We start from the raw sequence: 18250 nt of genomic DNA on the forward strand, positions 1-18250 counted from the left end.
CTCTTTGATATAGTTCAACCCAGTCAATCAAATGCTGTTATTTAATCATGACATAAAAGTCAATATCTGTATGGTCAATATGGATATTTAAAGAAATTATGTAAATTAGAGCTATCTTTACATTTACTAAAAAAATCCACTAAAGTGTTTCTCACCTTGCTCATCTCCCTGTAGAAGACATCCCTCAAGTTGGAAATGTTTTGGAAGATGGTCACATAACAGCCAATACGACTATCAGGAGGCAAAACAACAAACACAAACAGGTCAGGGATAGTAGAGGTCTTTGTTCAAAATACCAGTAGGTATTTTCTGTATGCATTAAAGCATATTCTGTACAATGAAAACAGAACTGTACAATGAAAATGGAATACAAATGGAGTTTCTGCTCAGATTTTCTCCCATGTGGAAAATGTAAATCTGGAACGTGTTCATCTAGTGTGAAGCAAGGCACTTTCAATAATGCAAATGACCAGCTAATCATCTATGTAAATCTGGATACTCATGAACAAAGCTCTTTGAAAAAACACACTTGAGCAGGACCACAGATCCTTGCAGTGTGCATGACAGGCCATTACTTGCCAAGATCTCTCCTACCCAAGAAGCATTTTGTCTTCAGACCCAGACAAGCTGGCAGGGCAAGCACGGTTATCTTTGTATTGGAGGTGAAGAAATCTGGGCCTAGGAGATAAGGTGGCTTGCTAGCAAGTTAGTGGCAGGGCTGAGGCTCCATCCCACTCTTGGATCAGGGCTCTTTACATCAGGTGCCCTAGGGTGAGCTGCCAGGCCGTCCTCTCTGAGTCTCAGCTGTTACCTATTATAAAGAATAGGCAGCTCCTCCAGTAGTTCCTGGTTCAGATCTTCAAACACAGTCTGGGCCTTGGTGAATTCCTCCTCCGCCTAAGTGGTAAGAGAGATACGACAATCCCCCTCCATCCTGAACTCAAGGTTAGAGGCTGCTCTGCATTTTTTTCTGGGAGGAGACTTATTTGGAACCATTCCCCCTCCTCTGCTTCCCCAGATCTGTGCCCTCCCAGCCTCAAGACTGACTGTCCTTACATCAGTGTCAGAAGAAACCAGATTTCCCTCAGTTCACTGGATGTTGAATTTATCATTTCCTGAACCCATCTTGGCCCAGTCACCTGCCATCACTCAGTAGGAGGGAGAACAGGAAGATTTTACCAGGTTTGTTTTGTTACCTTGGCAGTCTTGGCCTCATCTTTCTTCTTAGCATTCTGCACCGCCTCCAGGTGGTGTCGGGCACTGTCATAGTCCACAAGTTTCCGACCCCGTTTGGCAATTCTTTCCTAACCAGAGTGTGGTATTTTCTTGTCAGTGGCCAGGATGTGCGAAACAGAGTATCAAGCAGAGAAGCAAGGTTCTTGGGTCTTATTATACAATTTTACTTTCTATAGGGGTTTTATACCCCCAGGGATTTCCTTCACTATCTTAGAAGAATGGGGATTCTCAGGCGGAGCTAGAGCAAGAGGCAACGCTACAGAGCACGTGGGAATTTCACTATGTTTTAAGAGCCCGTTATAAACTGGTTCAGCCTCCAGGAGAAACAGTCTAAACTGAAGGGCGGGGGCTGAGGCCTTGACTTGGCTGATTCATTGATCCACGGGGCCCAAATGCAGCTCACTGAAACCTAAGTTTAAATGTAATCTCCACATTACCTCCAGTCTTCCTTCCTAACCTCTTGTCTAACCCTCAACCCTAATCCTTCTGCTGATCTACCCAACTTTACTCTTTGCCTATATCTCGAGCCACTCCACCAGTCCTTTATTTTTTATTTTTTATTTTTGGTAAAGGGTCTTTTTGAGATAGGGTCTCGTGAACTATTTCCCTGGGCTGACTTTGAATCGAGATCCTCCTGATCTCTGCCTCCTGAGTAGCTAGGATTACAGGTGTGAGCCACTGGCTCCCAGCTTCCCAACTTCATTCCTAACCAAGTGCTCTACTTGTAATGTTTAACCTGATACATTTTCTAACTGGCATGGGCCATCTACCACCTAGCCTTGACTCTGTAGATCACATACCTTAACCTCACTGAACTGGGCCACATAGTTTTCCATGGTCCTCACGGCCTGGTCAGCCAGTTTCTCTTCATAGTCTTCCCAAAGGAGGTCATTGTTCTGTGGGATAGAGGCAGAGGCTTGGTGAGGGCCCCACTTCTCAACTACTGCCTACCAGGGGAAATACCCAAAGTCTCCCTGCAAAAGAAAAGAGAACATTTTTGTAGCATTGTATTTGGACTACAAAGTTATATGATATGCTTAAAATAGATTGTTAGATTCTGGGGAAGAGCCAGAAAAAGAAAAGAGGAACTACTCTACAGGAGACTGAACAGACTGAGAGGGGAGAATAGAAACACCCATTCTGCCAGGACTTAAGAGCCTAGAGCATAGGGGAGATTGGGAATACTTAGCTGCATAAGGTTAGTTTTCAGAAAGAACTCATTTTTAGGAGGTTAAGACTTCTATAATGTCTTCAAGATGGGAAAGAGGTTCAAAACCACAGAAATCAAGAGACTGGGGAAAATTTGTATGTCCTTAAGAGTTGCAATATTTTTACCTGCAGTCACTACCTTGTGACTGAGGCTGTGCCACTAGACAGTGTGAAGTGGCTTCTTTGTGTCCCTGTTTCCTTGGATGGGGAGGCCCAGTTGAGCTGAGCTGAGGACCACGTGTGTGTTGAAGAGTCATGAGGCCCAAGACATCCAAGTTGCCCTTACCCCTACGATGGCCTTCAGCTCCTCATGCCCATCCCACTCGCTGCTGTAGATCTCCTGCAGGGTTTCAGACACTCTCTTCGAACTTTCATGCATCACTGCAAGAAGAGAACTCAGTCCTACCATCAAATTTGATGTGATCTCTTGGGTGACATGTTGGTGGGTCCAAGTCAGAAGGCCAAACTCAGAAGGCTAGGTTATTAGTGAGGGATGGTTGATGGGGCTGGGATAGGAAAAAAATCACTCCTAGGCTCATCAAGTTCCCAGAATAAGGGGTAGGAAACACAGTCTGGTTGTTTTGTCCACCCCGAGCCTCTTCATAAATGCCCCCATGATTTTCTGTGCTGAATACCCACCTTTGACGGCACTAAGGAAATTCTTCAGGTCCTTGTATAGCTTGTGGCCTTCTGCCTGAAAAGGAAAAATAGCTTTGGTGACTAAAGAGATAGATTTTAAAAGATACTTCATGCTCCAGAAGCCAACATTGAAAAGTAGGTTAATGCCAGGCACCAGTGGCTCACGCCTATAAATCCTAGTTACTCAGGAGACAGATATCAAGAGGATCAGGGTTCAAAGCCAGCCTGGACAAAGACCCTTTCTTGAAAATAACCAACACACACACCAAAAAAAGATCTGGTGGAGTGACTTAAGTTGTAGTCCCTGAGTTCAAACCCCAGTTCTGAAAAAAAAAAAGAAAAGAAAAGTAGGTTAAACACAATTCACTCCTGGAATTTCTTCAAATGGTCAGGATTGTTATAAATTGCATTTACTGTCTTTAGCAACAGTTGTAGGCTGTCTCCTTGGGGTCAGTGTTTAAGTTGGGGGTTGCTAGAGCTCCCTGGCATGCCTTCTGTCTTCTGTCTGTTCTCCTTTCAGTAAATGAGAGCCTATACCCAAGCTCTTCTATTGAAATTTACATGTCCTCTGTGTGATAGTGTCTATGTGATGCTCTGGCTCACACCTTCTTCTGTGGGTAAAGTCTACCATTTTCTGCAGGAACCAGGCCTCTTCCTTTTCTGAATCATCAGACAGACATTCCTTTCATCCATGCCACCCTTCTTTACCTTGCCTCACTTGCCCTCCCATCGCTTACCTGCATTATACTTCTCCAAGGACCATGTAGCTAGACTCTCCTGTTCCTCCCCAACATCTTCACCTATAGTTCTATCTATTCTTTGTTCTATCTTTGCTCCTGTGTCTGAATTCTTATTTTTTTAGGCTACAACTCCTGAGTGCAGAGTAAGTCTCTCTTTTTTAAAAAAGAAGGAGGGGCTAGCGGAGTGGCTCAAGTGATACAGTACCTGCTTAGCAAGCATGAAGCCCTGAGTTCAAATCCTAGTCCCACCCCCCGAAAATAAAGAGGGGGAGCCAGACACAGTGGCAAGTACCTATAGTCCCAGCTACATGGGAGACTGAGGCAGGAGGATCACAGGAGCATAGGAGTTTGAAGCCAGCCTGGACAACATAGCAAGATCTTGTCGCAAAATAAATAAGTACATGAATAAATAAAAATTTTAAGAGGGGCAGAGAGACGAACTGCCTTTTTTTTTGGAGGGGCAGCACTGGGGTTTGAACTCAGGACCTCACTCTTACTAAGCAGGTGCTCTTACAGCTTGAATTACTCCAGCAGTTCACATGGTAGAGCACCTGCCTAGCAAGCATAAGGCCCTGAGTTTAAACCCCAGTATCACCTAAATAAACAAATAAATAAATAAGTAACATGGATGTGGGAGATAGTTATAAGTTTGCAAGTTTTGAGTATATGATTATCAAGGTTCTAAACAGCTTTGAAAGCATTTTGGGAATTGTAGTCATTAACAAGACTTTTACATTCCAGCTTTGTTTTGTTTTGTTTTGGTGGTGGTACTGGGGTTTCAACTCAGAGCCTCATGCTTACTAGGCAGTGCTTTACCACTTGAGCCACTCCACCAGTCCTGTTTTGTGTTGAGTATTTTCTAGATAGGGTCTCATGAACTATTTGCCTAAGTTGGCCTTGAACCTCTATCCTCCTGATCTCTGCTTCCTGAGTAGTAGGATTACAGGCGTAAGCCACCAGCGCCCAGCTCAAATTCTTTTTTTTCTTGAAAGAAGGCAATGTGGACATAACTTTTTATTTCACTATGAAAACTTGATTAAAAAAAAAATAAAACAAAACAGGTGGGCACCAGTGGCTCACGCCTGTAATCCTAGCTACCCAGGAGGCAGAGATCAGGAGGATCATGGTTCAAAGCCAGCTCAGGCAAATAGTTTGGGAGACTGTATCTTAAAAATACCTAACACACGCAAAAAAAAGCTGGTGGAGTAGCTCAATGTGGAGGACCTGAGTTCAAGCCCCAGTACTACAAAAAAAAAAATTGAGTAATAAAAACTGCTAAACTATCTTACATAATTTCCTTCCTTCCTCCTTCCTTCTTCCTTCCTTCCTTCCTGCTTTTTTTTGAACGGGGTCTTCCTTGAAGCCCAGGCTGGCCTCAAACTCATGTTCCTCAGTTCTGGGATTACAGGTGTATACCACTACACTCAGTTCATTTCACGTAATTTCTATAAATGAAAGTCTTAGTTTTTCAGATATCATATTGAGAGTGGATCTGGAGGTGGTTATGGTTGCAGAGGGTGGTGAGATCAGCCCTGGGTGTCATTTTATTTCTCTGACCTGTCCATCCTTCCCTGAAAAATGTCTCCAGGCTGATTAATTCCAGCATCTTCTCCTTTCCTGACACGTGACTCAGTGTTTAAGTCCTCTCTTGTCTGGGAGTCAAGTATTTGGCTCTGCTCCCCACTAGCAAGTTATTCTACTTCTCCAGCTTCAGTTTTCTCATCTATAAATGCAGGGTAAGGCCATGTCTACTCTAGATCTGATGATTTTATCACTTCCGCTCTCTGAAACCTTGCCAAATGCTTGGCATTGCTATAAAGGGTCTGAGTCAGTCCTTCCCACCCTTCAGACACACAGTCCCGGCCCTCAGTTAATGAGCCACTCATTGTGGAGGCTTGTCCTATGCAGTCGGGTAAGCTGGGGATATAGCTCAGTGGCAGGGTGCTTGCCTAAGCAGTCAGCTAGACAGGGCTAGGTCCTAAGAGAATGGAGGACTGAGGCTGGAGAAGAAGGTTGTCTGGGGTTCCCTATGTGCTATGGATAAATGGATTCTGAGAAACCCAACACTCAGTCAGACAAGGGTGAACAGCATGAACAAACCCCGAGCAAGTACTCTAGGGCTGGGGCATGGCTCAAGGAGTAGAGTACCTGTCTAGCAAGTGCTAGGCCCTGAGTTCAATCCCCAGTACCACAGGAAAAAAATGTTTGATTGGCGGGGGAGGGGGGAGAAGAGGGGGAGGGGTGCAGGGTAGAGAAATGACCCAAACCATGTATGCACATGTGAATAAAAAAATAAAAATAAAAAAAGCTTGATTTAATGGAGGTTCATCCAGGAAGAAAGGATGAAGCTAGATTGTTAGATGTGGCTTTTAAAAAGAATGAATCGGAAGTAAATGTCAGTAGTAGAAGTAAGAGATTAAAGAACATTACATATTCCTCCTATGTAATATTTTTTGAGCTGGGGACTGAGCAGAGCAGAGCTCAGAATTACCTATGGAAAGTTAATCAGGCAAGTGGCAAGACCTTGAAACCAAACTGGGGAGTTGGGAGTAATAGAAACTACTAATAAAAAGTTGAACTGGGTGCAGTGGCTCACACCTGTAATCCTAGCTACTCAAGAGATAGAGATTGGGAGGATTGTGGTTCTAGGCCAGCCTGGGCAAAGTTTGTGAGACCCATCTCAACCAATAAAAGCCGGGTGTGGTGACTCATACCTGTTAGCCTAGCTATTCAGGAGGCACAAAGAGAAGGATCCTGGTCCAAGCCAGCCTGGACATAAAGTGAGACCCTCTTAGAAAAATACCTAAAAAGCAAAAAGGGCTGGGGCACGACTCAAATGGTAAAGCTTCTGCCTAACAAGTACAAGGCCTGAGTTCAAACCCCAGTACCATAAAAAAACATGGATCCCATAGTTAATGATCTCCAGTGGCTGTTAACATCACAAGAAAAAAGAGACCTTGACATTGTGTGCCTTCTGATGGAGGAATAGAATAACATCTGGGAAGTATTCTTGCCACCCAAACAAACAAAAACAAAAACCTAAATCTCATCCAGATGCTAAATCTACCGATTTACAGAAGATACAGGAGACAGGAACACGTGAACCAATGCCATGGGCATTCAGTCAGCGAAATATGAACTGCAGGACAAGCGGGGTTATCAGCGTGTAGGCTGCAGGGGGGAAGGACTGGAAGTGTAGAGACTGAGGGACTTGCCTTCAGATCAAGGACGTGTAAACATGTCAGTGAAGAGCTGACTTAAACTGTAAAAACAAAAGTGGTGATTCAGTGAGGAGAATTTGGACATTGAATGATTTTTGTTGTTGTTGCTGGTTTGTTTTGTGGTTCAGGGATGGAACCAAGGACTTTGCACATGCTAGGTAAACATGCTACTACTAAGCTAAATCCCCTAGACTGGATTTTTTTTCTTTTCTTTTTTTGGTCAGGGGTTGAGGGAATGGGGCCCAGAACCTTGCACATGCTAGGGGAGTAGTCCACCACTGACCTATATCACCAGCCCTTGACTGACATTTTGTTTTGTTTTGGCAGTACTGGGGTTTGAATTCAGGGCCTCACACTTGCTAGGCAGGTGCTGCACCATTTGAACCACTTCACCAGCCCTTTTTTGTGATGGGTTTTTGTGAGATAGGGTCTCCTCAAACTGTTTGCCTGGGCTGACTTTGAACTGGGATTTTCCTATCTCTGCCTCCTGAGTAGCTAGGATTACATGGGTGCCTGGTGACTGGACATTTTGATATAAAGGAGTGATGCTAATTTTTTTAGATAGTACTAAAACTTACATTTATTTGTGGTACTATTGATTAAACTCTGGGCCTCATGTACACTAGACAAGCACTTACCACTGATCTACATCTCCAGTGGGTTTCTTTTTTTTTTTTTTGGTGACACTGGAGTTTGAACTCCAGGCCTCACACTTGCTAGGCAGGCACTCTTCCACTTGAACTACTCCAATAGGCCTAAAATTTACATTTTGGTAGAATATTTAATCTGAATTATCTGCAAAGATAGTATGTTATTAAGGGAAAAAAGCAAGTTGCAAAACTATATGGATGTAGGCAGGTATGGTGGTGCATTTCTGTAATCTCAGCACTCAGGAAGCTGAGGCAGGATGATCCTGAGTTTGAGGCCAGCTTGGGCTACATAGTGAGACCCTGCCTCCTCCCCCACCCCCAAAAATTCACACGCACACGCACACACACAGACATACACAAACCCAAACACAGCAGCAACAACAAAACTGAAATACCTTCACATTTACTTATTATGGATTTTTATATCACTATGGATATATTTATATACCATACACATACATAGCAAAATAATTTTAAGGATATAAAACAACAGTGGATGTGGCTTAGGAAGTGTAAAGTCGTTATTGTTTTTAAGTTGATTTTCTTTCTTTTTTTTGGTTTTTGGTACTGAGGTTTGTACTCAGGGCCTACACCTGAGCCACTCCACCAGGCCTATTTTTTGTGAAGGTTTTTTTGAGGTAGGGTCTTATGAACTGTTTGCCCGGGCTGGCTTTGAATCATGATCCTCCTGATCTCTGCCTCCTGAGTAGCTAGGATTACAGGCATGAGCTACTGGCACCCAGCTCTTTCTTTTTTTCTTGATGTACTTTCTGATTTGCTGTAATAAGTAAATGTTTTATAGAAAACCATTTTTAGGTATAATAATGATATTGTGACTACATTTGAAACAGTCCTGTTCAGAGACAGGAAATGAAATGTTTATGGATGAAATGATACCTGGAATTCGCTTCATAAAAATCAAGAATAGAAGAAAAGTAAATAGACACATAGATGAAACAGAATTGCCCAGGAGTTGATAAATTGTTGAGGCTAGGTGATGGGTACATGAGGATTAATTATACAAATCTCTCTTGTCAGATATGTATCTGATATTTTCCACTGAAAAAGTTAAAGCCAGGTGTGGTAATGTATACCTATAATTCCAGCACTTAGGAGGATCAAGAGTTTGAGGCGGCCAGATGCCATTGGCTCGCACCTGTAATCCTAGCTACTTGGGAGGCTGAGATCAGGAGACCCGTCATTCAAGACCAGCCCAGGCAAATAATTCATGAGACCCCATCTTCAAAATAACCAAAGCAAAATGGACTCAAGAGCACCTGCTTTGTAAGTGCATAGTCCTGAGTTCTACCGAAAAAAAAAAAAAATTTTGAAGTGGCTGGGGACATGGCTCAAGAAGTAGAGTGCCTGCCTAGCAAATACAAGGCTCTCAGTTCACTAATGCAAAAATAAGTAAACAAGACAGAAAAAAAAAAGTTCAATGCTGTCCTAGGCTACACAGCAAAACCCTGCCTCAGAAACAAACCAAACAATAAAGTTTAATAGATTCCCAGACCCTACTCCCAGAGAATTTGCATTTTCAAATATTTCTGGATGATTCTGCTACATCGTCAACTCTTCTACTCCCTCTCCTTTTTCTTCTTCCCCTTCCTGCTCCTCCTCCTCCATCTTCTTTTCTCTCACTCTTTTTTAGATAGGGTCTTGCTGTGTAACCCAGGCTGGCTTCAAACTCAGGATCCTTCTGCTTCAGTCTCCTGAGTGCTGGGATTATAGATATGAGCCACCATGTCCAACTGTAATCCACATCTTAACTCTAAAATGTAAATATTCTACATGAAAGTACCTATAATTCTCTGTTGAGATAAAAGAGTGATGAGAATAGAAGATCTGCTGGTAGAAATGACAAACGTAAGAGCGAAGGATTATTCTGGAATAAAGGGTTTAGGTGGAGCAGACACAGTAGACAAAGAGGCATCAGAAAAACATGGGGCTGTTGAAATGAGAGGAGACCTGGGCTAGGAAGGGCACCCTGGGAAGGTGAAGCCAAAAACTAAGTTGCCAGGGGCTCACTTTGATGTCTAAAGACTGTACTTTGGGAGTCCTCAGGGAAACCACTAAGAAAAAAAGAACAGCCCTCTGTCCCCCAAATCCTAGGGGAAGGATAAGCAACAGGTCACCCTGCGGTCCTGTGCCCTGGGGGGAGGGTGAGCTGCTAAGGATGCTTGTTGGTTTGCAGAACCTGTATTCCTCTGCCACTCAATCCTCATGTCTTCTTTCTCAAGCTCTCTCCTTCCCCGCCCTCCCAATTACCTGTTGTTGGTAGAAGTTGCTGGCACTTTGTTCAAATCGCTCATCTTTGGTTTCCACAGTTTTTCCCAGCTTTTGGAGTACCTGGGGATGTAAGACAGAAGGCCATAAGGTCAAAGTCAAGTCTCTCTTAGTCGTACAGCCTCACTCAGAGTCTCAGGTACAACTATTCACCCAGTAGAACTAGGAATGTAATATGTTGCTTTGAAAACAAAAACAATCATGTTTGGTGGTTCTTCTCAAATTGGAGTAACCGGGTATGCAGCAGGGCGCTCAAGGATCAATCTGTCTGTCTCTCAGAATAAATACGATGTCTCCTTCTGGAATCTCATCGTTATTTAAAGCATGTGTTTTATTCAGTTGTTGTTTGCTTTGGGTACAGGGATTGAATCCAGAGCCTTGAACAAGTTAGGTTTAAATTGATTTTTTATTTTTGGTACTAAGGCTTGAACTCAGGGCCTATACCTCAAGTCACTCCACCAGTCCCTTTTTTTGTGATGGGTTTTTTTTAGACAGGGTCTTTCAAACTATTTGCCCAGGCTGGCTTCAAACTGTGATCCTCCTGATCTCTGTTTCCTGAGTAGGTAGGGTTTTATAGGCGTGAGCTACCAGCACCAGGCTTAAAGTGATTTTTTTAAGGGAGAAGAGAGGAAGTGTTACATTAAAACAAGAATTAATGAGAACAATGTAAAATGCATAGCTTTTAAATATAAAACGAGAACCTTCCAGACATTTTTCACTTAAGAGATTCATTCAGCTGGAGTCACAATTCTTCGCCATAGAGAGGTGGGCAAGAGACTCTCCTGTCGTGAGGGCCCTTGTGGAAAACTTTGAGAAGCCTGGATATAATATTTTTGAAACTCAGCTAGAAATAAATGTTGTCCATGTCTGTCTCCTCTCAATGACAAAACATGAGAGCCAACCATTGTACTGGTCTCAGTGTTAATGCGAAGATAGGAGAATGCTGAAGACACAGTCTCTGTCCTCACAGGGGACACTCATAAACAAGTAATTACATGTGGCAAGAAAGACCTGAGTCTTCTACTGTAACCCCTAGTTTGGAAAGAGGCACCATCATGCCCCAGGCCCAAGGTGGTTCAACTTCTCCCTTGCCTTCCGCATTGAATCCCGCACCACATCCATCTCTGGAACCATCCTATGTCTGGTCTCACTGCCATACCTTAGTCCAGGTGTTCATACTTTCTTCCCTGGCCTTCGGCAATAGGTCTTCCACTTAAAACCTTCTAATGGTTCCTCAGTCATGGGCTCCATTTTTATTAAAAACCCATTATGGACCCATTATTAGGTCATACTCAAACACTAGCATGCATACTAGTCCTAATGGTCCCAAGGAGGGGACCCTTTGTTAAGTTTAGTTTTCATTATTCCTCCTCCTCAGGTCTCCCTACATGACAGGTTTTTTTGTTTGTTGGTTTTGTTTCCTTTCCTGAATAAGCCACACAGTTATTTGTCATAGATGTTGTTCCCTCTGTCTGTTGTTTTCTAGGTGTTTTTTTGGTTGGACTGAGATTTGCACTCAGAGCTTTGCGCTTTCAAAGCAGGCACTCTACCACTTGAACCACACCTCTGTTGCCTCTTTCTGGAATGCCCTTTCCAGGGCTGGTGGAGTGGCTCAAGTGGTAGAGTGTCTGTCTGTTTGCCTAGCAAGCATGAGGCCCTGAGTTCAAACCACAGTGCCACCAAAAAAAAAAAAAAAGATGGAATGCCTTTTCCTACTTCGTCTGCCAGGCAAATATCAAAAAAAAAAAAAAAAATCCAGTTCATACTCCTTTATAACATTTCTCCATATTTACTTCATTCCATTAAAGTTAATCACGCCTAAATGCTTGCAAGTTTGGTACTTTACATCTAATTCTTTTTTTTCAGTACTGGGATTTGAACTCAGGGCCTTCACCTTGAGCCACTCCACCAGCCTTTTTTTTTCTTTTTTTTCTTGTTGGGTATTTTCAAGATAGGGTCTAGAGAACTATTTGCCCAGGCTGGCTTTGAACCAGGATCTTTCTGATCTCTTCCTCCTAAGTAGCTAAGATTACAGATGGAGCCACAGGCACCCAGCTGTTTTTAGTGGCAGTAGTATCCATTTGCCTATGTTTCCCAAACTGTTACTCTTTAGGGATTTGATACTTGCTTCCTTTTTTTTTTTTTTCACTTTGGTCTCACTTTAATGTTATGAAATGAAAGTGTACAAAACTGATCAGAATAGGGAGGGGGAATAAAGGAGAATGATGAGGGAGGTAAATTCAACTATGATATATTGTAAGAACTTTTGTAAATGTCACAATGTGCCCCCAGTACAACAATAATAAAAAAAAAAATTTAAAGAAAATACACATCATCATAGTTTTACTGTCATGAGATATACTGATATTTATAACTCCCTTCTTCCACTAAGCATTTCATGTTTTCTTTTTTTATTATTATTATAAATTATGCTTCCTTATTTAGATCTCTCAGTTATTCAGCACATTGATACTTAGTAATTTTAAAACAAGGGAGAGTGAGACTGATACAAAAGAGGACTAGCCGCTAGGATTTTGAAGTAGGATTTTGCTAGACTGGAATAGAGTTTAAAGAGTGAGAGTGGAGCAGAGTGCAATGGCTCGCTCCTACAATTCCAGCTACTTGGGAAGTAGAGATCAGGAAGATCTTGGTTGGAAACCAGCCCCAGGAAAAAGCTAGCAAAACCCTATCTCAACCAATAAAAGCTTGGTATGGTAGTGGACACCTGTCATCCCAGATGTGTGAGAGGCATAAATCAGAGGATCATGGTAAAGCCTGGCCCGGGCAAAAATTTGGAGACCCTATTCAAAAAATAACTAAAGCAAAAAGGGTTATGGGTGTGGCTCAGGTAGTAGAGTGCCTGCCTAGCAAATGCAAGGCCCTGAATTTAAACCCAAGTACCTCCCATTCACCCCTCCCCCTCAAAAAAAAGTGAACGTGAAAAGAGCATTCCGGCAAGTCCTGGGAGTGTGTATCTTCCCACAGCTTCCTGGGAGGGTTTGGCGAGGCTCATTTAGGGTGTGTTATGGGGAGTAGTGTGTTATGGGGAGTAGTTAGAGAGGGAGACTGGAGTCTCATGAAAGGGTTTAAATTACATGCAAGAGTGCCCAGGCTTGGGCAGTGAGGAAGGCTCTGGGTAGACTCTGACCCAAGTGTCTCCAATCTTACTGGTGGGTGGGGTCAGGCCTGTGACTTCAGATGCTCTCTCTGCAGTGGTTAAGAGCCAGGGCTTTTGGGATCAGATATTAACTCCATCTTGGCCTTTCCACTTAGTGGCTATAAGCTTTTGGGCAAGTCACTTAAAATTGAGCCTCAGTTTCCAGAGCTTTCTTTCCTTCATTAAGACAATATTTATCTCCTGGAATTTTTGGGAAGGTTAAATGAGATTATGCACTAAATTTTTCTTAATGCTGCCTTACAGTGAGCAATCAGTACATAGCCATTATTCTTAATCTACTTTTGCTCCCTTGAGTATAAATGCTCCTTTTCCTTTTCAGTTTAGCCATGTCTGTTTGTCTCTAACTCCACCTCCCTCACCACCCCCTCCCTGGATGTGCAGACTCTGTCATCCCTTCCTCCTTATACACCCCAAGAAAACATGGTTCTTTACCAGAAAGTTGCAAAACCACCTTGTTAGTGGTAAGTACAACTCTTGCTTCCTTTTTGCAACTCCTCCCTTCCTTTGCCTAGGGCTTGGTTCTTCTTAAGTAGAAGAGGTAGAAAAGAGAGAAGATTCTTTTAGAGTCAGTGGAGAGTGACTGGGCAGGACAATCTCCCCAGTCCCCAAAAGGCTCCAGGCTTGGAGGGAGTGAGGGGTGTTAGGCAGAGGGAACTTTCCGACCTTCAAATCTGAACGTGAAAAGGTGACTGTCATCACCCTGAAACATTTCTCCTCTCGCTGCATCCAAAGTCATTTGTTGTCATAAACAATAGGTCTGTGTGTTGAGGTCCTTATACTACATATAGGTGTTATACTACATATATAGAGACCCTTGAGGAGACAGTATGTATACATGTTCAACAGATATTTCTTGAGAAAAAAATTAATTCTGCTTTTGGATTTCCTAATGAAAGTCCATGTAATGCCAATCCTTAAAGTCCTGCTCTGAGAGTTCTGTCCCAGAAGTTAGAATTCAGATACTCAGATTGCAAGAGCAAGGGCTAGTAAGTAGATGTGACAAAATGTTAACACTTGGTGAATGGGTGAAAAATATTCCAGTGTTCACTGGCCTATTCTTTTTTAACTTTGTAAATTGGGGTGGGAGGGAATAAAACTTTTAAAAAGTCACTGCCTACATCTTTGGTGGCTATAATTTCTCCCCCTCCCCCCCATGATTATGTATTACATTTTAGCAAATTCTTGTCAGTCAGAGTAATTTGAATAGGGCCATGGATGTCAGATGATATTATGTAATATTGGTCGTTTTTTTCCTTAGATGCAGTAATTTTTTGTGTGGTTATGTAAGTCTTTAGGATGTGTGCTAAAGTAAGCTTTCCTTAATATGGTCTCAATATCCTTTTTCCAGCCTTTTCACCACCCATGCCCAGGCTCCAGCTCAGCTGCATTTGTCACTATTCTGCCTAAAAGGATTTTCAGACTCTGCCTGGCTCCTGCTGGCACTCCTCAGCGGGGATGCTGTCTCACACCTGCCTGAGGAACTCCTCAGCATCCATGATTCCCAAGTACAGCCTCCACCATCCTTCTGTCCTCAGTTCCCACAGACAGCCTATCTCTCAGGTCACTTATTTTTACTTTATTTTTACTAGATTGTAAGCTTCCGGCAGGCTAGACGCCCTCTTATTCATCTCTAAAGTCCCTGCAGAACCCAGCCCAGCCTCCTGAACAAAGGAATCTTCTGTAAATATTTGATGAATTAAACCCTCCGGGGATATAAGTTGAGTAAAAGTCAACAGAGGAAAAGACCAACAAAGGAGTGGTTAAAAAAAAAATGCCCTTGCTCAGGGGAGATCTGAGAGGTCTGTCACAGAGAAATCACAGATGGTGGGAGCAGCAGTTTGAAATGTGAGGATGTGTCACACTGTAAAAATACAAGGAAGCCTCGTCTCGTGCTGGGTTTGGGTGGGAAATGGAAAAATAGAAGAATGCTTCATCTCTATTAACAGTCACCAGATCTTCACCCCCAGCTTTTCAGAGGGTGATGAGCCAGTGCAAAAAGAGTGCACTGCTTACTTGCAACTTCTGAGAAAGAATTAGCAGGAAGTGTGTATGTGGGAGGGGAGACACAGATGTCTGAGTGGCTTATCAGGAAGGTTGCGAAGGGAGCATGAGGTTAAGATTGAAAGGCAGGACACCTGGGTTTCAGTAATAGTTCTGTCATTTGAAATTTCTTTTGAAATTTCTTTCCTTATTTCTAAAATTGGAATACTAGGGCTCAGGGATGTGGTTCAGTAGCAGAGCACTTGCTTGGCATACATAATGCCCTGGGCTTAATGCCAGCACCAAAAAATAAAATAAAATAAAATGAGGATACTATAACAGAACTTAGACTGTTTTTGTTGAAAAGCACTGGTTCCTTACTTGGGCTTATGAAAAACCAGGAGAAAAATTTGGCATCCCTGCCTCCATTTTGTATCTGCCTTTGCTCTAAGCCATTCTCTCTGCAGTCACTTTGCAATCACCTTGGGTTCCAGGAAGGCCAGGACTGATTGATAACATCTTTATGAAAGGGACAGAAACTATCCCTAAGGAACAGCGAGCCTTGCAGGACAGACCACCCCCACTCACCAAATAAGGACAATTACCAATAATGATGAGGCTGCACCCTGGAGCAGGAGTGATCATCTCATGGGAATCAGATGCTCCCCTCAAGTGAGGACAGCGATCACATCTTCTCCAGAAGAGAAGGAGATCTAAGATAATGATCAACCAGGCCACTCTGTTACCAGGACTGTTAAATTATGCATACCTCTCTCCCCCTGCCCCAAGTCTTCCTCTGTTTAAACTAAAGTTCATGTCTGTACCCCAAAGATGGTCTGAAGTGCTTACTTTGCCTCTTCCCATGGTCCCAGGTTTCTCTGCCCTTCACCATGTCTCTTTATTTATCTAATAGGGGCAAGTGACTGGACCTGACATATGGAATCCCAGGAGTTTGAGCCTGGGGCCTAAAACTTGGGTTTCAATACTAACAACTTGGGCTGGCAGAGTGGCTCAGGCAGTAACAGTGCCTGCCTACCAAGCATGAGGTCATGAGTTCAAACCCCAGTACCACCAAAAAACCAAAAAATAATGTCAATATTAACAACTTGCTCAATGTGTTGAAGAGATGAAGTGATACCTCTAGAGGCTCTGTGAGAGAAAGGCCATGTCTTACAGTCCTGTATCTGGACCAGCGTGGCACTTGGCCTCTATCACATTTGAGCATTTGCCACATCAGCTCTTATGTATTACTCAGAAGATTACGTGCCAGTTGCTTTCATAAAATTTGGAAAGTGTTCCAGGGAGTTCTTTCTTCTTCTGTAACTTTCTCCCTCTTTACCTTGCCACAATAACTCTTCAAGACTCAAGGATTCTAAGCTAAGCTAGCCTCCTCATTCCAGGTCAATCTTCCCCACATCCAGACACCTCTAGGTACTGCTTCAAGTTCAATGAATGCCTGCCTGTTCCTGTGTCAGAATACTCACGTTTTTTTTTTGTTTTTGTTTTTGTTTTTTTTCAAACCTCGGAGTTCCACAAGGCAGGCTTTCATTTGTTGCTCTCACCCTACCTTGTCAGGGTTCAGGGCAGGAAGGACAGGGTGCTACCCTCCTGGCTAGTTTTCCCTTGGGAATATTTGACTCCAAAGTTCAAGGGGTTCTCTCCCCTTTTCAACTTGGTCTTGCTGTACTGGGTTTCATAGAACGCATCAACCCTCTTATTTTACACGTGCAGGATCTTATTTACCTAAGGCTTTGGAGTCCAGGCTTACCAAGGAGAAAGCCCAAAGTAAGACATGGTGTGATGACAGGCTAGATGAAGTTAGGGAGTGAAAGAGGCAAGCAAAAATCAATTGGTATGCCTTTTGATTTTTATTATTTTACTTTAACTTTTGCAGTGCGAGGATTAAAACCTTGTGCATGCTAGGTAAGTGCTCTACCACTGAGGTACATTCCCAGCTCTCAGTATAGCTTTTAAAAATTGCTGATTGGCCAGGCACTGGTGGCACGCCTATAATCCTAGCTACTTGAGAGGCTGAGATGAGGAGATCCCCATTCAAGGCCAGCCTGGGCAAATATTTCACAAATATGCATCTCCAAAATAACCAGATCAAAATGGATTGGAGGTGTGGCTCAAGCAATCAAGCACCTGCTTTGCTAGCATTAAGCCCTGAGTTCAAATACCAGTCCCAGCCAAAAAACAAAACAAAACAAAATTGCTATTATTGGGCCGGGGTCCTGGCTCAAGTGGTAGAGCATCTTCCTGGCAAGCACAAGGCCCTGAGTTCACACTCCCAATAAGGACCCCTCCCCCCCAAATTTCTATTATTCATGAATTTTTTTCTTTGTCTTTTGGGAGTCTTGCTCTACTTTTCTTAACCCCAGTGTAGCTTTCTCTAGGGACTTCCTGTTCTCCCACGCTATTTCTAAGTAGAACTTCTCATAGGTACTGCTCCCAGTCTCTAGATTTCTAACTAGACATCACAGAGGCTGAAACAATGACCACTGTGAAGTTAGGGTAAGTGAAGTAACAAAGCCTGGTCACACAAAGTCTCTCCCTTTTTCTCCTCTTTTTCATATGACCTCAAAAGATAGAAGGAAGCTGGGCACCGGTGGCTCACGCCTGTAATCCTAGCTACTCAGGAGGCAGAGATCAGGAGGATCACGGTTCGAAGTTCGAAGCCAACCCAGGCAAATAGTTCGCAAGACCCTCTCCTGAAAATACCCAACACCAAAAAGGGCTGGTGAAGTGGCTCAAGGTGTAAGCCCTGAGTTCAATCCCCAGTACCACAAACAAACAAACAAACATAGAGTATGTGGAGCCCCTCCCATCTATGTGGCCTCTTAACATTGGGAAGTACCCCTCCATTCCACTGACTTCCCTCCGTAATCCCACTTTCAAGAATTGGTGGCCCCTAATCCTTTCCAGGGCCCAAGTCAGTGCTCCACCTTCAGACGATAATACAAATATTTTCATTGTTACCAATTCCATTTCTGAAATCCTTCTTCTTTCCTCCTCTCCTTCTCCCCTTTTCTTTGCTTTAGTTTCCAGATAGGGTCTTTCATTTTTGCCTGGGACCATGATCCTCCTACCTATGCATACCACCTAGCTGGG

The 18250-nt window shown here is 43.2% G+C and overlaps 1 protein-coding gene across 5 annotated transcripts in view; it reads right to left on the reverse strand.

Moving 5' to 3' along the window:
- Window positions 1-18250, reverse strand: part of Bin2 (bridging integrator 2) — a 30731-nt gene that overhangs the window by 11454 nt on the left and 1027 nt on the right. For 4 of the 5 annotated variants that reach the window (XM_074083400.1, XM_020161966.2, XM_074083399.1 and 1 more), the window contains exons 2-8: window positions 9964-10044; window positions 3085-3139; window positions 2732-2826; window positions 2037-2132; window positions 1197-1304; window positions 812-897; window positions 156-231 (exon numbers count right to left, since the gene is read on the reverse strand). In XM_074083400.1, coding sequence (XP_073939501.1) covers window positions 156-231; window positions 812-897; window positions 1197-1304; window positions 2037-2132; window positions 2732-2826; window positions 3085-3139; window positions 9964-10044 — 597 coding nt within the window. Of the gene's footprint in view, window positions 1-155; window positions 232-811; window positions 898-1196; window positions 1305-2036; window positions 2133-2731; window positions 2827-3084; window positions 3140-9963; window positions 10045-15744; window positions 15835-18250 lie in introns of those variants that run through there. The other variant, XM_074083401.1, reaches the window with a different exon arrangement.

Source organism: Castor canadensis, chromosome 8 (assembly GCF_047511655.1).
Source record: "Castor canadensis chromosome 8, mCasCan1.hap1v2, whole genome shotgun sequence".
NCBI classification, from domain to species: domain Eukaryota; kingdom Metazoa; phylum Chordata; class Mammalia; order Rodentia; family Castoridae; genus Castor; species Castor canadensis.